At 40.2% G+C, this 19,188-nt stretch overlaps 1 protein-coding gene across 2 annotated transcripts in view; it reads left to right on the forward strand.

Moving 5' to 3' along the window:
* The first annotated feature begins 483 nt into the window (after positions 1 to 483).
* The window catches only part of LOC101160929 (protein jagged-1b), a 49,605-nt gene continuing 30,900 nt past the window's right edge, over positions 484 to 19,188 (forward strand). The window contains exons 1-2 of one of the 2 annotated variants that reach the window (XM_020708247.2): positions 484 to 1,403; positions 4,484 to 4,816. In XM_020708247.2, coding sequence (XP_020563906.1) covers positions 1,245 to 1,403; positions 4,484 to 4,816 — 492 coding nt within the window. In that variant the 5' untranslated portion in view covers positions 484 to 1,244. The remainder of the gene's footprint in view (positions 1,404 to 4,483; positions 4,817 to 19,188) is intronic. The other variant, XM_011482521.3, reaches the window with a different exon arrangement.

Below are 19,188 nucleotides of genomic sequence, written 5' to 3' on the forward strand. Positions count from 1 at the left end.
TGGACTCTAACAAAGACGCTTGAGGTCAGCTGTGGAAAATATTCCATGTCACGTTGGCCGATATTCAAATGAGTCTCCGAAGCCTTCTCATGTTTTTGCATCATATGAACTGAGAGTCCAAACAGGAGAACATGCTGTGTGAGAACGCGCGCGCCCGTCCTCGCCAAGCGCACAACTTTACCAGAAAACACTTCACAGGGCTGTTAATTCCGTGTTTGCAGACATGCAGGGCTTCATGATCAGCTTCCACGCTGTCATCTAATTGCTTCATCATTAAAGGTTTATGAAACGTTCCCATGCAGGAACCAGAAATATGAAAACAGTCAATTTGCGCTGCGGCGCTTTGAAGTGAAACAGGAGGAGTGAAACCAGTGAGGTGTTACAAAAGGTAGAGAGGAAACCCAAAACCCCGACTGAAGATCTGTGACGCGAAACGCACTCAGGATAATCCCATGAGTAAATGTGACCGAAAGAGGGGTGGGGTGCGGTGCGGGGGGTGAAGGCTGGTTTTAAGGAAAAGCAGCGGAGAGAGCGCTGCTGCGCTGGGAACCATCCGGAGAGGAGCTGAAAGACGGATATTCCCTGCCTCAGGACACACCCTCCTCGCTCCCTCTCTCCACGCATTGTTTCCCACACTGAATGTGCTGCCGCCGGGCGTCACAGCAAGCTTAGAACATGACCACCCAGCTTCTCAGCTGAGAAGAGTGCTGTGCGGAACCATTCAAGAATTAAATCTGCTCTGCACCTTAATTGGATGAATAGACACTTTCCCCCCCATCAAGGATTGCTCTTTCAACCTGAATCGACTCTGAACGCCGACTGGAGATGAAGGGAGAGTGTCAGCTAATAGGGATGAGAGTTCAAGTCAAGTGATCGGGCGACAGATTGGACCCGCAAAGCCTCTTAACGCAGGTGGCGGGAGGCGCACGGGAGTGTTTGTATGAAGTCCGTGGGTTTGTCTGCGCGTCTGCTTCCCAGCGGAAATCCTCCGTGGACACATCAGCAAGGTGGTGATCAGGTGCGCGCCTATGCAAGGTGGGTGTGTTCAGGGATTAAGAGCTAGGGCATAGATAGTTATGGTCGCTTTGATCTAGACGTCATGAAGTTGCTTGGTGGGAGTTTGAGGGTTTAAGTCCAGGCAGCGGGAGGAGGAGAGCTGGGCAGACAGAGGGCGCAGAAAGGGAGGAGGAGAACGCCGCCGTCGCCGGAGCGCACAGCACAGTCCCTGATCCCCTGACGCAGTGATGAATAGGTCAAGAGCGCACGCGGGAACTAGTGTCCGTGAAAGGAGCGGGCGTAAAAGGAGCATCTGGAAACAAGAGATGAGGACTGAGCGACTCCAGGGACAACTCCAGCTGAAGCGGACTATGATTTTTCTCGCCGCACTCACCATGCAACCACAGGTAAGCTTCCGATTAGATGCTATTTCCAACGCCTAACCCACCTTTAGACTGACCCGCATTCGTGGTTTAACCTGCGCATCAAAAAGCAGCTTTGCGCGTGGCGCACGCTCCGCTGGCCTTATTCTGCTCCTTCATGGCGCTCTGCCCACCTGTTGTTTCAGCCCGCCGCTCCCCACTATCCCACGCCACAGAGACCCACTTTAATCCAAGCATTAGAAAAATGATATGTAAAGACTACACGGGTGCCACCATCAGGTATGAATCCGACTTTTCATGGTGTGCGTCAATGCTTCTATTTGCAAAACAAAGAATGGGTTGAGGCGGGCAGCATACAAATCATTGTGAGAACTGAAGCTGCTGGGAAAATGATTGATTTGAGGTTGGGAGACATAAATACAAATTTTCTTCTTTATAAAGTAATCTTGTGAATTTAGGAGTAGAGAAATGACATTTCCCCCCCTATAGTCCAGAAAGAACAAAAGGCTGTTCTTCTCTTCACGTATTCTGGGTGATTTCCAGTCTTTTTCTTGCAAATGTTTGCAGCACATCCGCTGTGTCTTTGGCTTCATGGGTGCGTAGGTGGGTAATGCTTTGTGGACCCCCCCCCTCAAAAAAAAAAAAGAAATCTGTGTCATAAAATGAAATTCAGTGATGCATGTCATTTCAATTTTCTGTACATGAGAGAAACAGGATGGGTGTAATGCAGATGTAAGACTGAGGCCAGAGGTGTGCGTGTGCACGCGCATGTGGCCGTGCACGCTCAAGTTTTCCCTCTGAACACTAAGCTCACAAACATCATCTGTGTCTTGGGTGTGTGTGGGGCGCGGGGCCACCTCTGGGGCGTGTGAATGTTGAGCATTCAGGCACCTCTGCAAGCCTTTCTCAGAGGAGCAACAGCGGCCGTGCTCCTCTCTGCGCCACACTGTTGTCTATTTCTAATGCAAGAACCTGGAATGAATTAACACTCCTGGAACACCGGCTTCATCATGTATGTTGCAGCAAATAAGTGTTAAAACTATGAATAATTCTGCTGTGGCTTCAAAAATGGACATAAAGCTCTTTGTTGTGCAGGAAAAATGTTGTGGATCTTTTTTTCTTTGGAAAGAAAATCAGTAAATGAGACATTATTTAAAGGTTTAGTGGACTCGTTTCAATGTGGTTCCAAAATGCTTTTTATTTTTAGTTATTTATTTATTTTAAACATTGATCTCTATTGAATTCAGTAAAAATCGTTTTTGGAATCCCCAATTTGATGAGGTGACCATTGAAGTGTCACAGAAGCTCTTCAAATGAATCCCGTTGTCAGAAATGTTTGTGAACTTTGTGATACAAACAGTACTATCATATTGAACAAGTATATGTTTGGGTTAAAAACACTTCATTTTTCAGGCAGGCTACATCTTTTTTTTCTCAGTCTTGTTTGAGTTCATTAAGGTGAGATCTGTCTCCATCCCATGTCATTCTTTGGATGGAGAAAGGCGGACTCCTTGACTTCAGCGAGCCTTTAACTGCTTAAGCTCTCATGCAGAGATGGTCGAGGCTTTGGCCTGGGTCTCTCTTTGTCTCCGTCTCTGGTCTGACTGAGCGCTGAAATGCTGGTATGCTGGGAATGGCTTGGACCGTGAGTGCAGCAGAGGGAAAAAAAGAGGATGTGGAGTGATGAGAGCCACTGTATCTCCACAAGCCTTTTGATGTAGACAAGTTCACCCTCCTCTCGCCACCACCGACCTCTCCCCCGGCTCAGGGGACAGGGTGCAGTGGAGGGACATGCAAAATGTAACAATGGGGCGACTGATATTTTAGCTCGGAATCTTACCCTAACAGGTCTGGTTGGACTTTGTGATTCCTGCTTGTGACATCAGTGATACTTTAGTGGATCAGAACTGAATAAGGAACCACTAATTTGATGTTTGCGCTATGGTTTTCAGAGAATGTTCATCAGCAAACTTCATTTAATTTTTGGTTTCATTCATATTTGAAAAAGAGCCAAACACACAGGAGCACATATTCACGCTTGAATACACCTGTCCTTGGTGCTCCGAGACTCTCAGGAGATCTCATTAACAGCAGCAAGTATGGATGAAACTGTGTGTGTGTGTTCCACATCCATAAACAAAGACAAGGAAGAAGAACAGGAGAATGGGAACGGTGTGGCAGAGCCAATGGCCGCAGAGAAAGAATAACAGGATCTTTACAACTTATTCCCAGACAGAGAAAGAAGGAAAGAGGAGGAGGAGGAGGGGAAAAAAAGAGCGTGTCAGATCCCTCTGGTCCCCTGAGAGGGAGAGAATGATAAAGAAAAAGGGTGGTGGCACAAATTTATGAAAAAAAAATACACAAAGGGAGATGAGGGAAACAAAAGGAAGTTAAGAGATTAATGGCCGGTTTTCAAAACCTAAGTGATTCCACGTCAGATTAATGTCATTGTCGAATGGACTGTTACTCTGTAGGCAGGTAATACTAAGAACAAACACATCTGTTTTTTTTTTGGTCATATAATGAAACTTTTGTTGTCCTGACACACATTTTTATCTAGTTATTTATTCGTTATGATGATAAGCATGCATGTGTTTGAAAAGGACACATTTAAAACCTTAAAAGTTCACCGTTTTATCATTTAATCCCACAGGCCTTTTGTGTCAGAAGGTTATGTGTTTTTTTTCTTTTTTTGTATGTGCAGAATTACCTCACTTTTACTCTCTTGATGAATCTTTGTGTTTTATACACAGAAGTTCTTAAATCCACAAGTCTTTTAAAGAAGCAAAATATCAAAAAGCTTAAAATTTAAAGTCTATGGAGTTTTTTTCAATTTGAGATAGAAACATGACTGTTGCTAGTTCACTAATTTTCATTGGTCAGAACTGCATATAGTAGAGAACACTTTTAAACTGAGATTTTCTCTGTATTTTATCTGTTGACTTAAAAAAAAGAACTGGAAGGTAAATCATGTTAAACCATATTAGATTTGCCTAGCCCACACTGGAGCACTTTGATCCAATGGGCCCTTGCTTTTCAAATTAAAAGCCTTGACATAAACAGAACCCCCGCTGTCATAACCCTCTCCTTTCCCCCTGACTCAGGTGGTGTGTGGTGGAGGGCTGTTTGAGCTTCAGATCCGCCACTTCCAGAATCCCCATGGGCTGCTGCAGAATGGAGAATGCTGTGATCTGCAGACCAGTGGGGGACAGCGCTGCTCTTCTAGGGACCAATGTGACACCTTCTTCCGAGCGTGCCTCAAGGAGTATCAAGCTCGGGTCGCCTCCACTGGGGCCTGCACTTTTGGTGTGGGATATTCAGGCATCCTGGGTGGAAACTCCCACTCGTCACATCACCTGAGACACAGTGAAGGAGGAGGAGAAGGAGAAGACGGAACTAATGGACACATTGTCATTCCCTTCTCTTATGCCTGGCCAGTAAGTACGGGGGGGATGTGCTGGTTGTATTTTGGTTTCCAAGGGAACAGGCTGATCTTGAAGTGCAACCTAGAGCACTCAACTGAGTGGATTGGAGTGATGGCAACCCTTGCAGAGTTCATTCTATATCAGATGGATTAGCATAAAAAAACATGACATAATTTTTTTCCTGGTGGGCAGCATAAAGCTTTTTTTCCAAGACTGGAAAAAATGATTACATTTTCATGCAAAAATGTGTCTTTTTATGCTTGGACTGGGCATCATGCTTTGAAACAGAGTCCAGCCGACAAAAAAATACAAACAAACAAGAGCCACTTTGTCACTTTTCCCCATTCAGCCCTGTCTGTTGAGCGCATTACAAATTCCACTCTGTCATCTGCAAAACTTTCCTCCAGGTTTATGTAGAGATTAGAGGGATAGTGGGTTCTCAGTGTGATGCAACATATATTGCAAAGGCAATAAATCTGATTGAATAGTTTTTTTCCTTGGTTCATCCAAAACAGGCATCTGAAATATTTAACGCTAACAGCCATTTGGTTCAGTTTCTGAGCAAAGAGAACCACAAAATTCCACTTGATTATTTAAAAAAATACCCTTTGATTTTGTTTGTGTTACTATTAAGCCATTCTAAAATGTAGCTGTTATATATTTCTAAAAATCTAATTATAGTAATTTTATATTTTTCTATAGATAACAACTCTAACTTCCTCTACTTGTCACTGTGGCAAATATAAGGTATTTTCAAAATAAAATACACCCAGTGTCAAATGACATCCTCGAGGTGCAACAGATTTACTTTCAATTCTATACTTTGCATCTAAACCGCAACTGTTGTGCAGCGGAAGATAAGAATACACATTTGAAACTTAATCTAATAATAAACAGCTCTGACAATCAACTAAACGTTTTACCAACTTTTTGCTTAGTTATCTGACGTCTGCATATTGGAAGAGTGGTTAAGCACACAAGCCTCTTAATTTAATGTAATCCCAGCAGAGGTTTAAAAAATATTTTACAAATACAGTCACCTTAATTTAAAAGGCTTGACATAAATGCCAACAAACTCATTATTATTTATTCAAATGTTAGCATATTTCTTTAAAGCAAAAGAGCCACAATGGAAGAATGAAAGAGCCGCACGTGGTTCCGGATCCTCAGGTTGCAGATCCAAAAGTTTCAGTTCTTAAATTTGATATACAATTATATTTAGTTAAGTTCTAGACACATGAATGACACAAAGGTTTGTTTATCAAACCTTTGTTAAAGATTACATTAGATTAGATTAGATTAGATTAGATAAGATTAGATTTGCTTTATTGTCATTGTCCGTTGTACAATGAGATTGAAGCATCACCATTACAGTGCAAGAATAGCAAGGAACAACGAAATGCAATATCAAACAAACATATCAGTATATACAAGTGTACAAATATAAACTGTAAAGAAGAATGTCCGAAATTAGTGTGCAGAATTGCGTACAAAATTTGTGTGTAAACATGTCAGTGCAAGAGGTAGCAATGAGATAGAGTGTTGACGCTGTGGACAGAGTAATTGGACAGAAGTATGGATTTTATCTGTGCATTTTGGAATTGAGGATGGTTATAGCCTTTGGAAAGAAGCTGTTTTTGAGTCTGTTCGTCTTGCTTCTGATGCCTTTGTAGCGCCTCCCAGAGGGCAGCAGGTCGAACAGGTCTGAGCCAGGGTGTGAACTGTCCTTGATGATGTTCTGAGCCCTAGTGATGCACCGCGCGGAGTAGATGTCCGTCAGGGTGGGGAGAGGGCGCCCTATGATTTTCTGAGCCGTCTCTACGACCTTCTGCAGTCTCTCCTTATCCGCGACCGTGCAGCTCTGCAGCTGCAGAGCACAAGAATGGATCAGAAACCCTTAAAAAATAATTTGCCTTATATTCTTTTAGGTTCATATTCTTGGTCTTTGTTATTTTTATAATTACAAAAGGTTCACAACAATTTCATTGTGTTTAGCTTTAAATATGCTCTTCAAAATAGCTGCACACAGTCTACTGCATCATTATTCAATCTGTTGGTGCATTTGTCCATTAGTTTATTCCCACCAAAAAGTTACTTTTAATAAAACATTTTAAACATTTGTGTTTAGTCAGAAGCCACTCAAACATACAGGAAATGTTTGGATGCAATAAGAACTCTATTGGTTGCAAACAATAAAAACTTCCAGCTAAACATTTTCATAATGAAAAAAGAAGTTACATAAGTCTCCTGGGTTTCTTCTTATCTCCATCAGTCACCTCACAGTCTAAAAATGCCCTGTGCTGATCTCTGTGGAAATTTGCAGCGTCTTATCTAAACTGCATTCCACCAATAAATGCTTGTTTATTGATGAAACTAGAGCTTTAGAGGATGTCTTTCAGAGGACAAGAACAGAGAAACCACTGTTTTTTCAAAAGGTTGTAAAGATTTTGTTTGTGCCTTTCCAAAGAATTACTTTAATTGATATTCTGTTTATTTAAATTGTTTCTCACAATTGTTATATTACAAAAAGGAAGACAAGATCAAATTATGGTGTGAAGTCATATTGAGTTGTACTTGAGTAAAAAAGAGGTGAAGTATGTTTCGTCTTCTTTGAAAGACCTGATTTGGATGTTCTAAAGCTAAATTTTTCTAATTTCCAGGATGTCGTTGCTTTTTCTGCACAACTGGAAGGTTAGACCCCACAACAAAACAAGCACACACAAACAAACAAGAATGCCTAGCAGAGATGGTTTGGGTTTCTTCTCATTGATCTGTATCAGCCCATTTACCTGTGAGAGTCACTGTCCCAGAACCAATTATCCTCCCTTATCTGTACAGTTTTGCTTTTGTGGGTGTGCTCTTGCATGTTTACTGGATGCACACTGCGTGTGTCACACTTTTTTTCCCTCCTCTGGTCCTTTGGGAGGTGTGAGTGATTGGCAGGTTGCGAGTGTGAGAAACTTCTCCACGAGAAAGCCAAGCTGGATCAGTTTCAGGGCCGGGCCGGTCTGTGTGGGGGGAGACAGAGAGCTGGAACTCACTGTCGCAATCTCAGTGCGTTTTCAGCTCAAAGGATGGCTTTATCTAACCATCTCTGGAAAGTGGGGGAGAAGTAAGTGTGTGTGTGTGTGGGTGGGGGGGGGGGTTATCCCCCTGCCCCAGGTGAGGTGATGAACAGGTGAGCGCAGCCATTATGAGGAAAGGTGAGCTGTGTCTGTGTCCCCTGGCCTCCCTCATGTTCCTTCCCCCTAACCTCAGAGTGAGAATGTGTGTCTGGATCTGCATTTGCTTATGAATGTGAGTGTAGGTATAATTCGTTCTGCTGGTTGTTTTGCCTAAAATGAGATCAAGCCTGGCTGTAGGGGGCTTATCCCTTTTAGGACACTGAGAGTCTGTGTTGGGATATGTCCGTTAATTCCCCTAAATCCCTTTTACTTTGTATTTTTCGGATGTTGGAACGCAGATTTTGCCTCTGCCTCTTGGGCATCAGTGATCTTACACTTGGCTGGGATGTGGCTTGTTTTTGACCCCAGAACTGCGGACAATTAGTAGTCTGGGATGCTTTAGATGCTCGCCGGAGATTAGGCGGGTTCAAAGAATTCATAACAGCACAGTTATTTCTTTAAGCCCTGTCTCCCTCTGTGTCGAACCTGGTTGAAACTAGAAAGGTAGCGCAGAGGAAGGAGCTCAGACGAAGACTAGAATGAGTCTTCGTAAGAACAGATATTAGGTACAGTCATCAAACTATACATCAAATGACAAAGAAACAGATGTTTTTTTGTTGTTGTTGCTCAAAGATCATCGTCCAAGTTCAGGATAAAAGTGGACAGTTATCATTCTGATACTTTATAATTTGTCCTAATGATAGTATTGATTGTGAACATTTCATTTCTAAAAAGAGCATCTGAACAAACTTCCCTCTAATGTGCTTTAGCCTGTCATCATTTATGATAATTTAAATTTGCACAGCATTTACATTGATAACACAGACATGTACACCTACCGGCTACTTCATTAGATTCACCTGGCTAGTATCGAGTTGGTACTAGTAAGGTGAACCCCCTTTTGCCTTCAGAACTACCCTAATCCTTGGTGGCATAGATTCAACAAGGTACTGGAAACATTCCTCAGAGAGTTTGATCCATATAAACATAACAGCATCACACAGTTGCTACAGATTTGTTGACTGCACATCCATGACGCCAATCTCCCGTTCCACCACATCCTCAAGGTGGTCTATTGGAATGAAAGCTGGTGACTGTGGAGGCCATTTGAGTCCAGTGAACTTATGTTCAAGAAACCAGTCTGAGATGGTTCCACATTTATGATGTGGTGCCTTATCCTGCTGGAAGTAGCCATCAGAGGATGGGTCATATGGATCCGGCCTTTCATGTTGTTGACGCTAAATTCTGACCTAATGTGGCAGCAGACCAGACAACGTGTTTCCAATCTTCTACTGTTCAGTTTTTGTGAACCTGTGTGAATCGTAGCCTCAGATTCCTGTTCTTAGCTGACAGGAGTGACACCTGGTGTGGTCTTGTGCTGCTGCAGTCCATCTGCCTCAAGGTTGGATGTGTTGTGCATTCAAAGATGCTCTTGGGTAAATGGTGAATGGCGTATACTTATATAGCGCCTTTCTTCCTACAAGGACAAAGTGCTTTACAGTCACAGACCCATTCACCCAGTCACACACACATTCACACACACAGTCACACACTGGTGGTCGCTCTGCTGCTGAACACTGGTGCCAACCTTCCACCAGAGGCAAGGTGGGGTTCAGTGTCTTGCCCAAGGACACTTCGACTCATGGGCGTGCAAGGCGGGAATCGAACCTGCAACCTTACGATCATGGGACGACCGCCCTACCGCTGCACCACGGCCGCCCCACACGGCCTCTTCTATAGACCTCAATTGTAACCAGTGGTTATTTGAGTTAATTTTGCATTTCTGTCAACTGGAATCAGTCTGGCTGTTCTCCTTTGACCTCCGGCATCAATAAGGAATTTCTGCCCACAGAACTGCCGCTCACTGGAAATGTTCTCTTTTTCAGACCATTCTCTGTAAACCCTAGAGATATTTGTGGGTGAAAATCCCAGATCAGCAGTTTCTGAAATACTCATAGCAGCCAGTCTGGTACCAACAACCATGCCACATTCAAAGTCACTTATTTCTCCCCCATTCTGATTCTCAGTTTGAACTGCAGCAGGTTGTTTTGACCATGTCTTCATGCCGAAATGCACTGAGTTGCTGCCATGTGATTGGCTGATTAGAAATTTGCGTTAATGAGCAAGTCAGGTGTACCTAATAAAGTGGCCGGTGAGTGTACGTCTCAAACCGGAGCCAGATTGGAATTCACTCTTCAGGTACATCAACAACCAAGAGCGGAAGCAAATATATTTATTTTTTGATCATCATACTTTAAAATACAGCGTAGAGGTTCATGTAAGCTGAGCTTAAAAGAAAATGACAATCTTTTTTACTTCAAAATAAGAGAAAAAAAACAAATGTGCTTTTGTCTTTTTCATGAACCACCTTTTGGAGGAAATCTTATCTGGGCTTCTGCTGAGGAAACCTGACTACTTTTGGCTTTCCTTTGATATTTTCCGTTCTTTAGTCTGTTCATCCCCACCCTATTAAAGCACTAAAAAGATGGACCTAAGTAAGAAATCTTTATGAATGAAGAGAAAAGTAGACTCTTTTAGACACAATGCACCCATTTCTCACAGCCTAATCCCCCTCCCATGGAGGAATACAATAAAAACACTGACAGAAAAGCAGAGATAATGATTCCAGTCTCCCCCATGAATGAAAATGTAAGCAAACAAGCTAACTATGGATAATAAAGAGGGGAAAATGAGAAGTAAAAAATCTGGGGCTGTCATTGGTTGGGAGGTAAAGTACACCTTGACAGGTCCTCAGTCAAAAAGAGGGCCAACACAGATGGTCATTCATTCTCCGTTCTTATTATGATCCTTGAAATAAAACAACATTGGGACTGAAGGAAGGAAATCTTAGCAGCCAAAGAAACCATGCTCATGGACCACAGAGATGAAAGGCGTGCTCTATTCAAACAAAATAAGAAATCTGGAGCCAAACAATTGTAAATTCAGTGGTTTATGTTAAGCTCTTATAAAGGAACATGAGTTTTTTGTTTCATAATGTATGATTCGCAGTAGAATCTGACAGCTTTCTTTTAAAGGGAGTTCATTACATAGATTTGCACAAACTTTCTGTATAGACATCTGATGATGTCGGGACATGCAGGTGAAACCCGAGCCCCCTAGTGAACAGAAACACTAAGGTAAAGAAACAGGCTGTCTACATGCACACATAGGTCAAATAAAGAGCACGCCTTTTCCAGAGCAGCATGCAAAAGTGAAGCCTTCATGCAAATCTCTCCATGTGCAGCTGCGGCAGTTCCCACCATAGCAATGACTGTAGCTCTTAATCAATGTTCAAGTGCTGAAATTACATCTGAGGGCGGAAAGAAAACTCCACAGCAAATTTTTATAGTATTCTAATGAAAAGAAGTATTTTAAATGTATTGATGAACAGAAACACACACTTCAGTGGAAGTAAGGGACTTTGTAAACTTTACTTGGGATTGAGCAAAAAATAATTACCTACCTGGATTTGAAAGACACTTTTTGATAAACTCACAAACACTGAAATGACCAACTTTAACCAAATTTGACAAACAGTTAAAGAATCAGAAACAACAAATAAGTGTCATCATTGAGCTGCTCTTCAGAAAAATGACTGGTTGTTGTTTTCTTTCTTGTTTTTTTTTAGTTTTTAGTTTTTAGTTGAAATATTTCATAGGCAAAACTGCTTGCTATTAGTAAAACAATACCTGGTCACTGGATTCTGCTTTTGTGCCTACATGTGATGTTTCAATTACTTAATAATATAATTATTATTAGTCACCAAGACACAATTTTTTGTCATTTCTGATTTATCATTACTTTCCCAAACATAACAGACTTATGATTAGACCATCCCAATTAAGAATATTTAGTGATGCTTAGACAGTAAACTGTTTTCCTCACAACCTAACTAATCATTTCTTATGGGTAAGCAGTTCATTTTTTTATAAAATGTTTTTCTGAGTTAACTGAAAAGCTATATTTGGCTATCTCGAAGATATTTATTTTTTACCATCGATATTGTTTTGTGTGTCCTAAAGCTTATTATGAAAGATTAGCCTCCTAAAAACAGTGTTCTTTTTTACTTAGGTGATTTACATTTAAAGGTATTCTGTGTTGATTTAAAATCCCAGCTGGTTTCTGAAGTGTTTAGAATTGCTTTTAATTCACCCCATTTTCTCAAGATAATTTCTTTTTTATCTATTCCCCATTTTTTATTTTTTTTGCATTGGAGCTTGTTTTTTTATTGTTCTCATAATGCCCTTTTTTTTTTACATCATTGTCTGTCTACATGCAGTTTTAGTTGTATCAGAATTGGCCTGATGGGCTAATTGACAAGCTGCTAAACACATGACATTAAAAAAACCTCTGCTGTGGACACAACAGAACAAATAGTGGAAAGTGTGCAAAGTTTCCTATTTGTGTACTTTGATATACAAAATATGGAACATTATGGAAATGGGCAAATGGGCCTTTCAAGCAAACCTAAAATGTAAAGACATATTTTGAGACTTCAGGCATTACAATCATTTTTCTTCTTGTGGAGGTTTAAATGAAGAGGTTTATTTGATGGTTTTTATTTATTTATTTTAGAAAGATGGAGCAAGATGGCAGCCTTACAGTCAAAAAACAAAGAGTTAAATTGACTGTGGGCGTCCGATGTGGGCTGTGGAGGAAGCAAAGACCATTTTAGTCTTCTTCTGTCTTTAAACAAATATTTTGTTTTATTATTTGTTACCGGGATAGAAAAGCTCCTGTTCTGGATTCGTCCACAGTATTTCCCTTTTTTCTGTCTTTTTTTCACAACAACAGTTTCTAAGTACATTTGTTTGAGATTTCTGCCTTGATCTGTCAAAAGCAGGAGACAGCACACCTTTGAACTAACCCAAGTGGTAAAATGTTGAGCAGGAAAAGAGTTTTTTTTTCATCAGGTGGGAAATATCAAAAGAAAAAGATGGAAAAGGATGTCAGAAAAGATAGTTCAAATTAAGCACTACGCCTCGAGAAACTATGATTCAGATTGAAATGGTGCATTTGATTTACACTGGGAGTAGGAGGCTGGAGCGCAACAGGGCTTGATTTAAATGCAGCATGTGTCTTATGAACAAAACCGTGTGAAAGCAAAAAGTTATTTGCATTTAGATTTGTTTTTTTAATGACAAACTGCATAGTGAAATGCACACTCCTTAACTGAAAAAAACATTCAAAGGAGGTTGAAACCGTTTTGATATTTCAACATCAAATAAAACTCGAGATATACCCACAATTACAATCATCTTTTGTGAAATCGTAAAATGTGGATGTCAAGGTTTTTAATGCAAAAGAAGAAAACTTTTTCATAAACAATGTTGTTTTTCTTCAGACCAACAGTTTGTTGTGGACGATCCTAATTCTTCTTTGCTCTTAGATCAGTCAGGATCCTAAAAATGGTTTAATTAAAAAACAAAACATCTGAATCAAGCAAACCATTTTTTACATTTTAGTCCATCATGTAAAATTTCCACACCAAAATGATTTATTTACTGGCAGTAATTTTATCACTTAAACTTTATTGTTTTGTCTATTGAAATTGTATCTGAGTAATGATGCAGAGATGAAACTCTGGGTCACATGTGAGGACTAAACCACCCATGTAGCTGTTTAGGCTAGAGAACGCCCTGAAAGACCTTCTGACCATGAGTCCACAGTGAAGATGTTGGGGTTATGTAATTTCCTGTCAGTATCAAGCAAGTAGAGAAATCTGGTTACTCTAAAATTCACCCAATGAGAAAAGTAAGTATGAGCTATGAACTCAAACTGATGTTTTAGAAGGCTGACATAAAAAAAAATATGTCAATGCAAAAAATTGCTGTTATGCTTAAAAGGCACTTAAGCAGGTAATAGTGATTAAATGAGCGCACCTAGCTGTTTTCCATCAGTGAAAGAGAACGGAGGCCCGTCTCAATATCATTACATCGCATACACATGGTGCGTTGTTACCTGTGCATTCCTGCTGTGTGGGAGCAGAGCACAGAGAGTCAATGAAGAGAAACTGAAGCACAGGGGCATAGTTGGAGCTTTCTTTTTCTCCCCAAGTCTCTCTTTCACTCATTCTTCATCTGTCGTCCGGGCTCTCTTCTCTTTTGTCCCCTAATTGACTGTCCTCTGCAGCCTTGCATGCCTGCATGTATGCTGATACCGTAGTGCAGAGCAGCTGAAAATACACACCTGCAACAATGCAAGGTGCAGCCAGTTTCCTCCTGATTGCTCTTTAGGTAGTCTGACCGCAATCTTAACCGAACATGCAACCTGGAATTGTTGGGAAAACACAAAACACCAAAAGTTAATTCCCATCGGAACCCAGAACACATGTTTTTAGAGATAAGTTAATAACTGCAGGCGAAACGTCTCAAGGGAAGTTTGTTTTAATGATTTCATTTGTGTGCAAATTAGATTGAGAGTAGCAGTCTTTCTATTGAAACAGAAGAGAGGTAAAGCAGCCTTGATTTGCATGATCATGGTAAATTATAGAGCCTCTCTGTCTGTGGACGTGTCATTGTGTGAGCGGACTAAGTGTTTCCCAGCATGTGAATGGGTGCAAAGCTGTAATTACAAATAATAGCTTTCTTTTAGAGTCTTCCTTCTGATATCTTTCAGTCAGTCAGTATCTTTTCTGCACACACGTCTGGATGACTGAGTGCAAACGCTTTAAATGTTAAATGTCGCTGTCCTCCCCAGCTTTTCAACCACATCACGTCTGTGGATTACCCAGACTGGAAAAAGTTTTACTCCAGCTGCCATTAATCCTCCTTTTACCACCGTAGTTTGTTGCCAAAGCTAGACAGGAGCAAACATTTTGAGGATCAAGTCCGCTCACGTGTCACTTCTGCTCTTGTCGTTTAAGCTCCGATCGGATGTTCTCACGTTCTTAAATCAGTGTTTGCATGTGTTCACTTTGATGAGAAAAGCTCACTTAACGATCCTTCACTGAAATAATCCATTAAATAACCCTCACATGCAAAACCATAAGAGCATCATCACTTGTTTTTGGAAAATAGGTACTTTTTTTCTACAGTCATATTGACTCAAGTTGTTGTCTTATTAGTCTGCATGTCAAAAAAAAGGGGGGGGGGGGGGGTAAATCCTAGGATGGCCTGTAATAACTTTTTTTTGTATTCTAATCGGCAAATGAAGACATACAAATCCACACGTAATATCTACCCCATTTTTGATTTTTTAAACCAGTAAAGCCACAAAACTACACTAAACCCAGAATGATTTAAATTTAAATGGACAAATGGACAACGATGAGAACACACACTTACTGCACTCTTTTCCTCGTCTCACCCTGTTTCACTAAAAAGGTCACAGTGGAAGTGTAGCTGTGGATGTGATGTGTTCATTGACTTCTCAAGGTAATTTCCTGTGGAAGTGGGTGGAGTGTGGTGGCGGTGGTGGGGTGAAGAGAGCTGGTTTGGGTTGTGGTGGAATAAGTGAGCAAAAGGCTAAGGCTAATGTACGCAATCTAGAGGGGAAGTGTTGGAGCAACAGGAAGTAGGTGGGGAGGTGTCCAGCAGATGATGTCAGTAAAGGACAGGTTTTTAAAAAAAAATTAATTTCATTTTTTAAAAGTCTGACTCAAACTGTTGAAAGAATCCCAGACAACTCAAGGATGTGGTGGTGGAGGGGTGAAAGGAGGACAGGATGATCATGAGGCAGGCTGACACTGGACGACATGTCAAGATGTCTCTGTTGTTCCACGGCGTTGGAAGTGACCACAGCGGTTACCTTAAGCCAATCAAGCCTGCAGGAATGTGGCTGTCTGACAGACAGGGAGGGGTGAAGGATGTAGAAAGGAAATGTCAAAAGCAACAAGCAAATTGAGTCAAGAGTTTAAGAATACAATAAATAAGTTAGAAAATTGAATGAAAACCGGATTTTTAATAGAATATTTTTTAGAATAAATGTATTAAATCCGTGGGTTTTTTTAAAGATTAGGATAAATTAAAAATATGATACATTTATACTAAATATCAGAAAATAATTTCCAGATAACATTATTTCAAATGAGTTAGTTGTGCCACATGTAACTGTTGGACCACCGTGATTTAAACCTTTTTAGCCCCGTGGACAATTAATTTAAACCGTCTTACTACAACAAACAAAATATTCCCGTTTGGTTCCGACAGACGTGTTTAGATACTTTCTGATCTTCTTGGCAGCACATCCGTTATCCGTTCCTGCCAAACAGCATGGCTTGGATTAAGGTAAGGACTCTGCTTAGGTTATGGGATCGTTGTAATCTTGTTTAGAATAATAACAACACTGGAAAGGTCAGGGAATGATCGCTTGCATTCAGGGAGATGTTAAACTGTAAACTGGAGATGCAAAATTATTCTAACCTAACTTGGATTATTGAAACATCAGTCGATTGACCATGAACTGACTTTTTTTTGGCTGGGTTTTCTCTAACTTTGAATATATTTGTTTTGTGTTAAAACATAGAGAAGGATCCAAGTAATCAGATAATTTAGTTATTTATCATGTTTTATAAAAAAAACACACAAAGATTTTGTTTATTTTCACATGAAACCTGATTGTCGTCGTTCCGTGGGAGTTCTGTTCAAAAGATCTTAATTTTTTTTGATAATTTTGTTATAACATTAACACATTTCTCTTTACTTAAAAAAGCCCTTGCACTTTGATTCGCTGTTATTAAAAAATTAAAAACCTGCTGTTTTATGCCTCTATGTTTTATAGAGCTGTCAGTCCTTATTTGAGATTTGAGATGTTTACATTCTGACGGTGGCATTTTGTGCCCCGCTGGAGGGCAGCGGGTTTGAAGGAAGGCAGTAGATGTTAGGAGATGGTGGGAGTGTCAGGGTTGCTGGAAGACAGATGGAAAGTGGGTGAAGGCAAACAAGGGAAGATCAAGTCTGCTGCTAATTATATCTACAATGGAAGAAAAACAGAAGAGACGTTGAGAGTATGAGAACATAGAGACGTGTAATTATAGAGACGGGGCCAAGACAGCGGGGCGGGGAGGATGGTCGCACACTGGGGGTCTGATTTCTTGTTTTCTGCTATGTGCCTGTGAGTTTTCCTCCTCGGGACAGTGAGGTGGATGGTTCTAGTTGTCACATTTTTCTTTTCCATAAATGTTCTTTTTTTTTTTTTTTACATTTTCTTCAAATATTCTAGAAAGAGGATCTCATTCCCTGCTTGAATGCAGCCGGCTTAATGTGGATCCTCGAACTGTACACCTATGTACACCTGCTGCTCTGCTGCAGGAATACTAATGGTATTGTTACTGTGGTTACCTCAACTACCAATTTATAGTGCAGGTAAAGTGTCAGCCATCTGATCTTGCCAAGGCCCAGCCATTGTCACGGCAACCGTTTTGCATTATTTGTAATTGCTTCATTTTTCTAATTTGGCACCTCAAAGCATTAAAAGGATTTTGGATTTAAAAAAAAAGTTTGAAACATTGACTATTTACTATTTATTTATGTACTATTTATGTCTTTACTTATTTACTATTTACTTATTCTATTTACCTTCTATTTAATATATCATTCACTTACATTTACTACTGTAAATATTATTATGGGTCAGTCGTGTGTTTGTAGGTTTGTTTTAAACAGGTGTAGTTGTTCACAGAGTTTACATGATTTCTAGGCTCAGTGTGAGGTGTGACTATATACACACACAAAAATCTAAAAATTAGTTGCAAACAAAAAATTCCAGCAAAAGTCCCAAAAAAAAACAACAAAAAGGCTTTTTCGAATTGGGTCCAACAGTCCTGTGACCTTGAAAAGCAGGTTCTGAAGATGGATGGATAGATTGATCATTTTCTCATTAAAAAAACACAACTTCTCTTTGTATTTTGACTGTTCAAACCCCACATTTAAACCTGTACCTTCATGAAAGTGTGTATATATTAAAGTTAAACTTTTTGGAGCTGGACCTGCATGCCCACATCATGTTGATGGAAGTTAAATCAATTTTACATTGAACTTCACCTTCCTTAAATAGTGATATATTTTTATATCATGTTTCGTTAGTTTTTGTCTTTGCACTGCAAATGGTGATGGCTTCAGTTTCATTGTCCAATGGATAGTGACAATAAAGGCACATCTATCTACCTAAATACTGACTGTCACTCGGAACTTATAGCACTTCCATAAAAACTTGCTTTTTCTATTAATTCACACAGAGGGAAAACATTTGAAATGCATCTATATTATACATTGATAACAAGAAAAACCTTCAGAAATATTCATGCAAGTTTGTATTTTTTTAAAGAAATGAGTTTACTTTTAAAGTAAACCATTGAAACATTTTGCACAAGATAACTATACTTGGCAGCTCAAACAACAGCACCAATTTAAACATCAGCTGCACCTGTGTGGGTAGTAAACTTTGTTCATATCCTGAAGGCATGTCTCCTCACGTGCTGCTATTCACTGATTAAACACTGGCTCGCAGGATGTCGACCACTGGAGTGTCCTTTAAATCTACAGAGTTGACCAATTTCCAGAGTCTTTGGTAAATCCCGGCAGCTTTAATCAGCAATAACACAAGGAAATGAATCCGTTGGCTCGTTTATGAACTAGAATTTGCCCCCTGACAGCCATCCGACAGTCTGTTGTTCCACAAGTTCACCCCTAAAAATTGTTCTCCAAGAACTTTTGGGAGACTTGTTGAAATAAAGACAATCCAGGGACCATGTAATTGGTGGCTGTTTTAAATTTATTACTTTTAATTTGCAATCCCACCCAGCACATCTTGGTGAGAAAAGGGAAATAAATTAGTATGTGGGTAAATACTCATTTGAATAATTTTCACAAATTTCTAACTAAAGAAAAGCACAAAATGTTCTAACAAAACAGTCAATGGAGTTGGCTTAACGATTTTCTGATGTTCTGAGGAAATTAGGGGCTTCTGCAAACAGTTAAAATTGTTTTTAATGTGTATGGAAAATCCCAGCAGAGCATCTCTTCATTAAGAAAGTCTGAAAATATGGCATCTATTGTCTTTTATTAGTCACATTCATGCCCTTTATGTTATTGGACTAATTTATAGCCTTAATGTCTTTATATTCCCAAGTACCTAATTGTTTATGGATATTATTACTGAAGTCTAAAGTGACTCACAGGTGAAATTGAAATCTGACAATTTCCTGGAGTTGAGTAATAAACTCCCTCTCCACCGCCTCATGAAACAGCAGCGGTAATAGCCCACTAGGTTATGCAGACA

The sequence above is a fragment of the Oryzias latipes genome, chromosome 13 (assembly GCF_002234675.1).
Source record: "Oryzias latipes chromosome 13, ASM223467v1".
NCBI lineage: Eukaryota > Metazoa > Chordata > Actinopteri > Beloniformes > Adrianichthyidae > Oryzias > Oryzias latipes.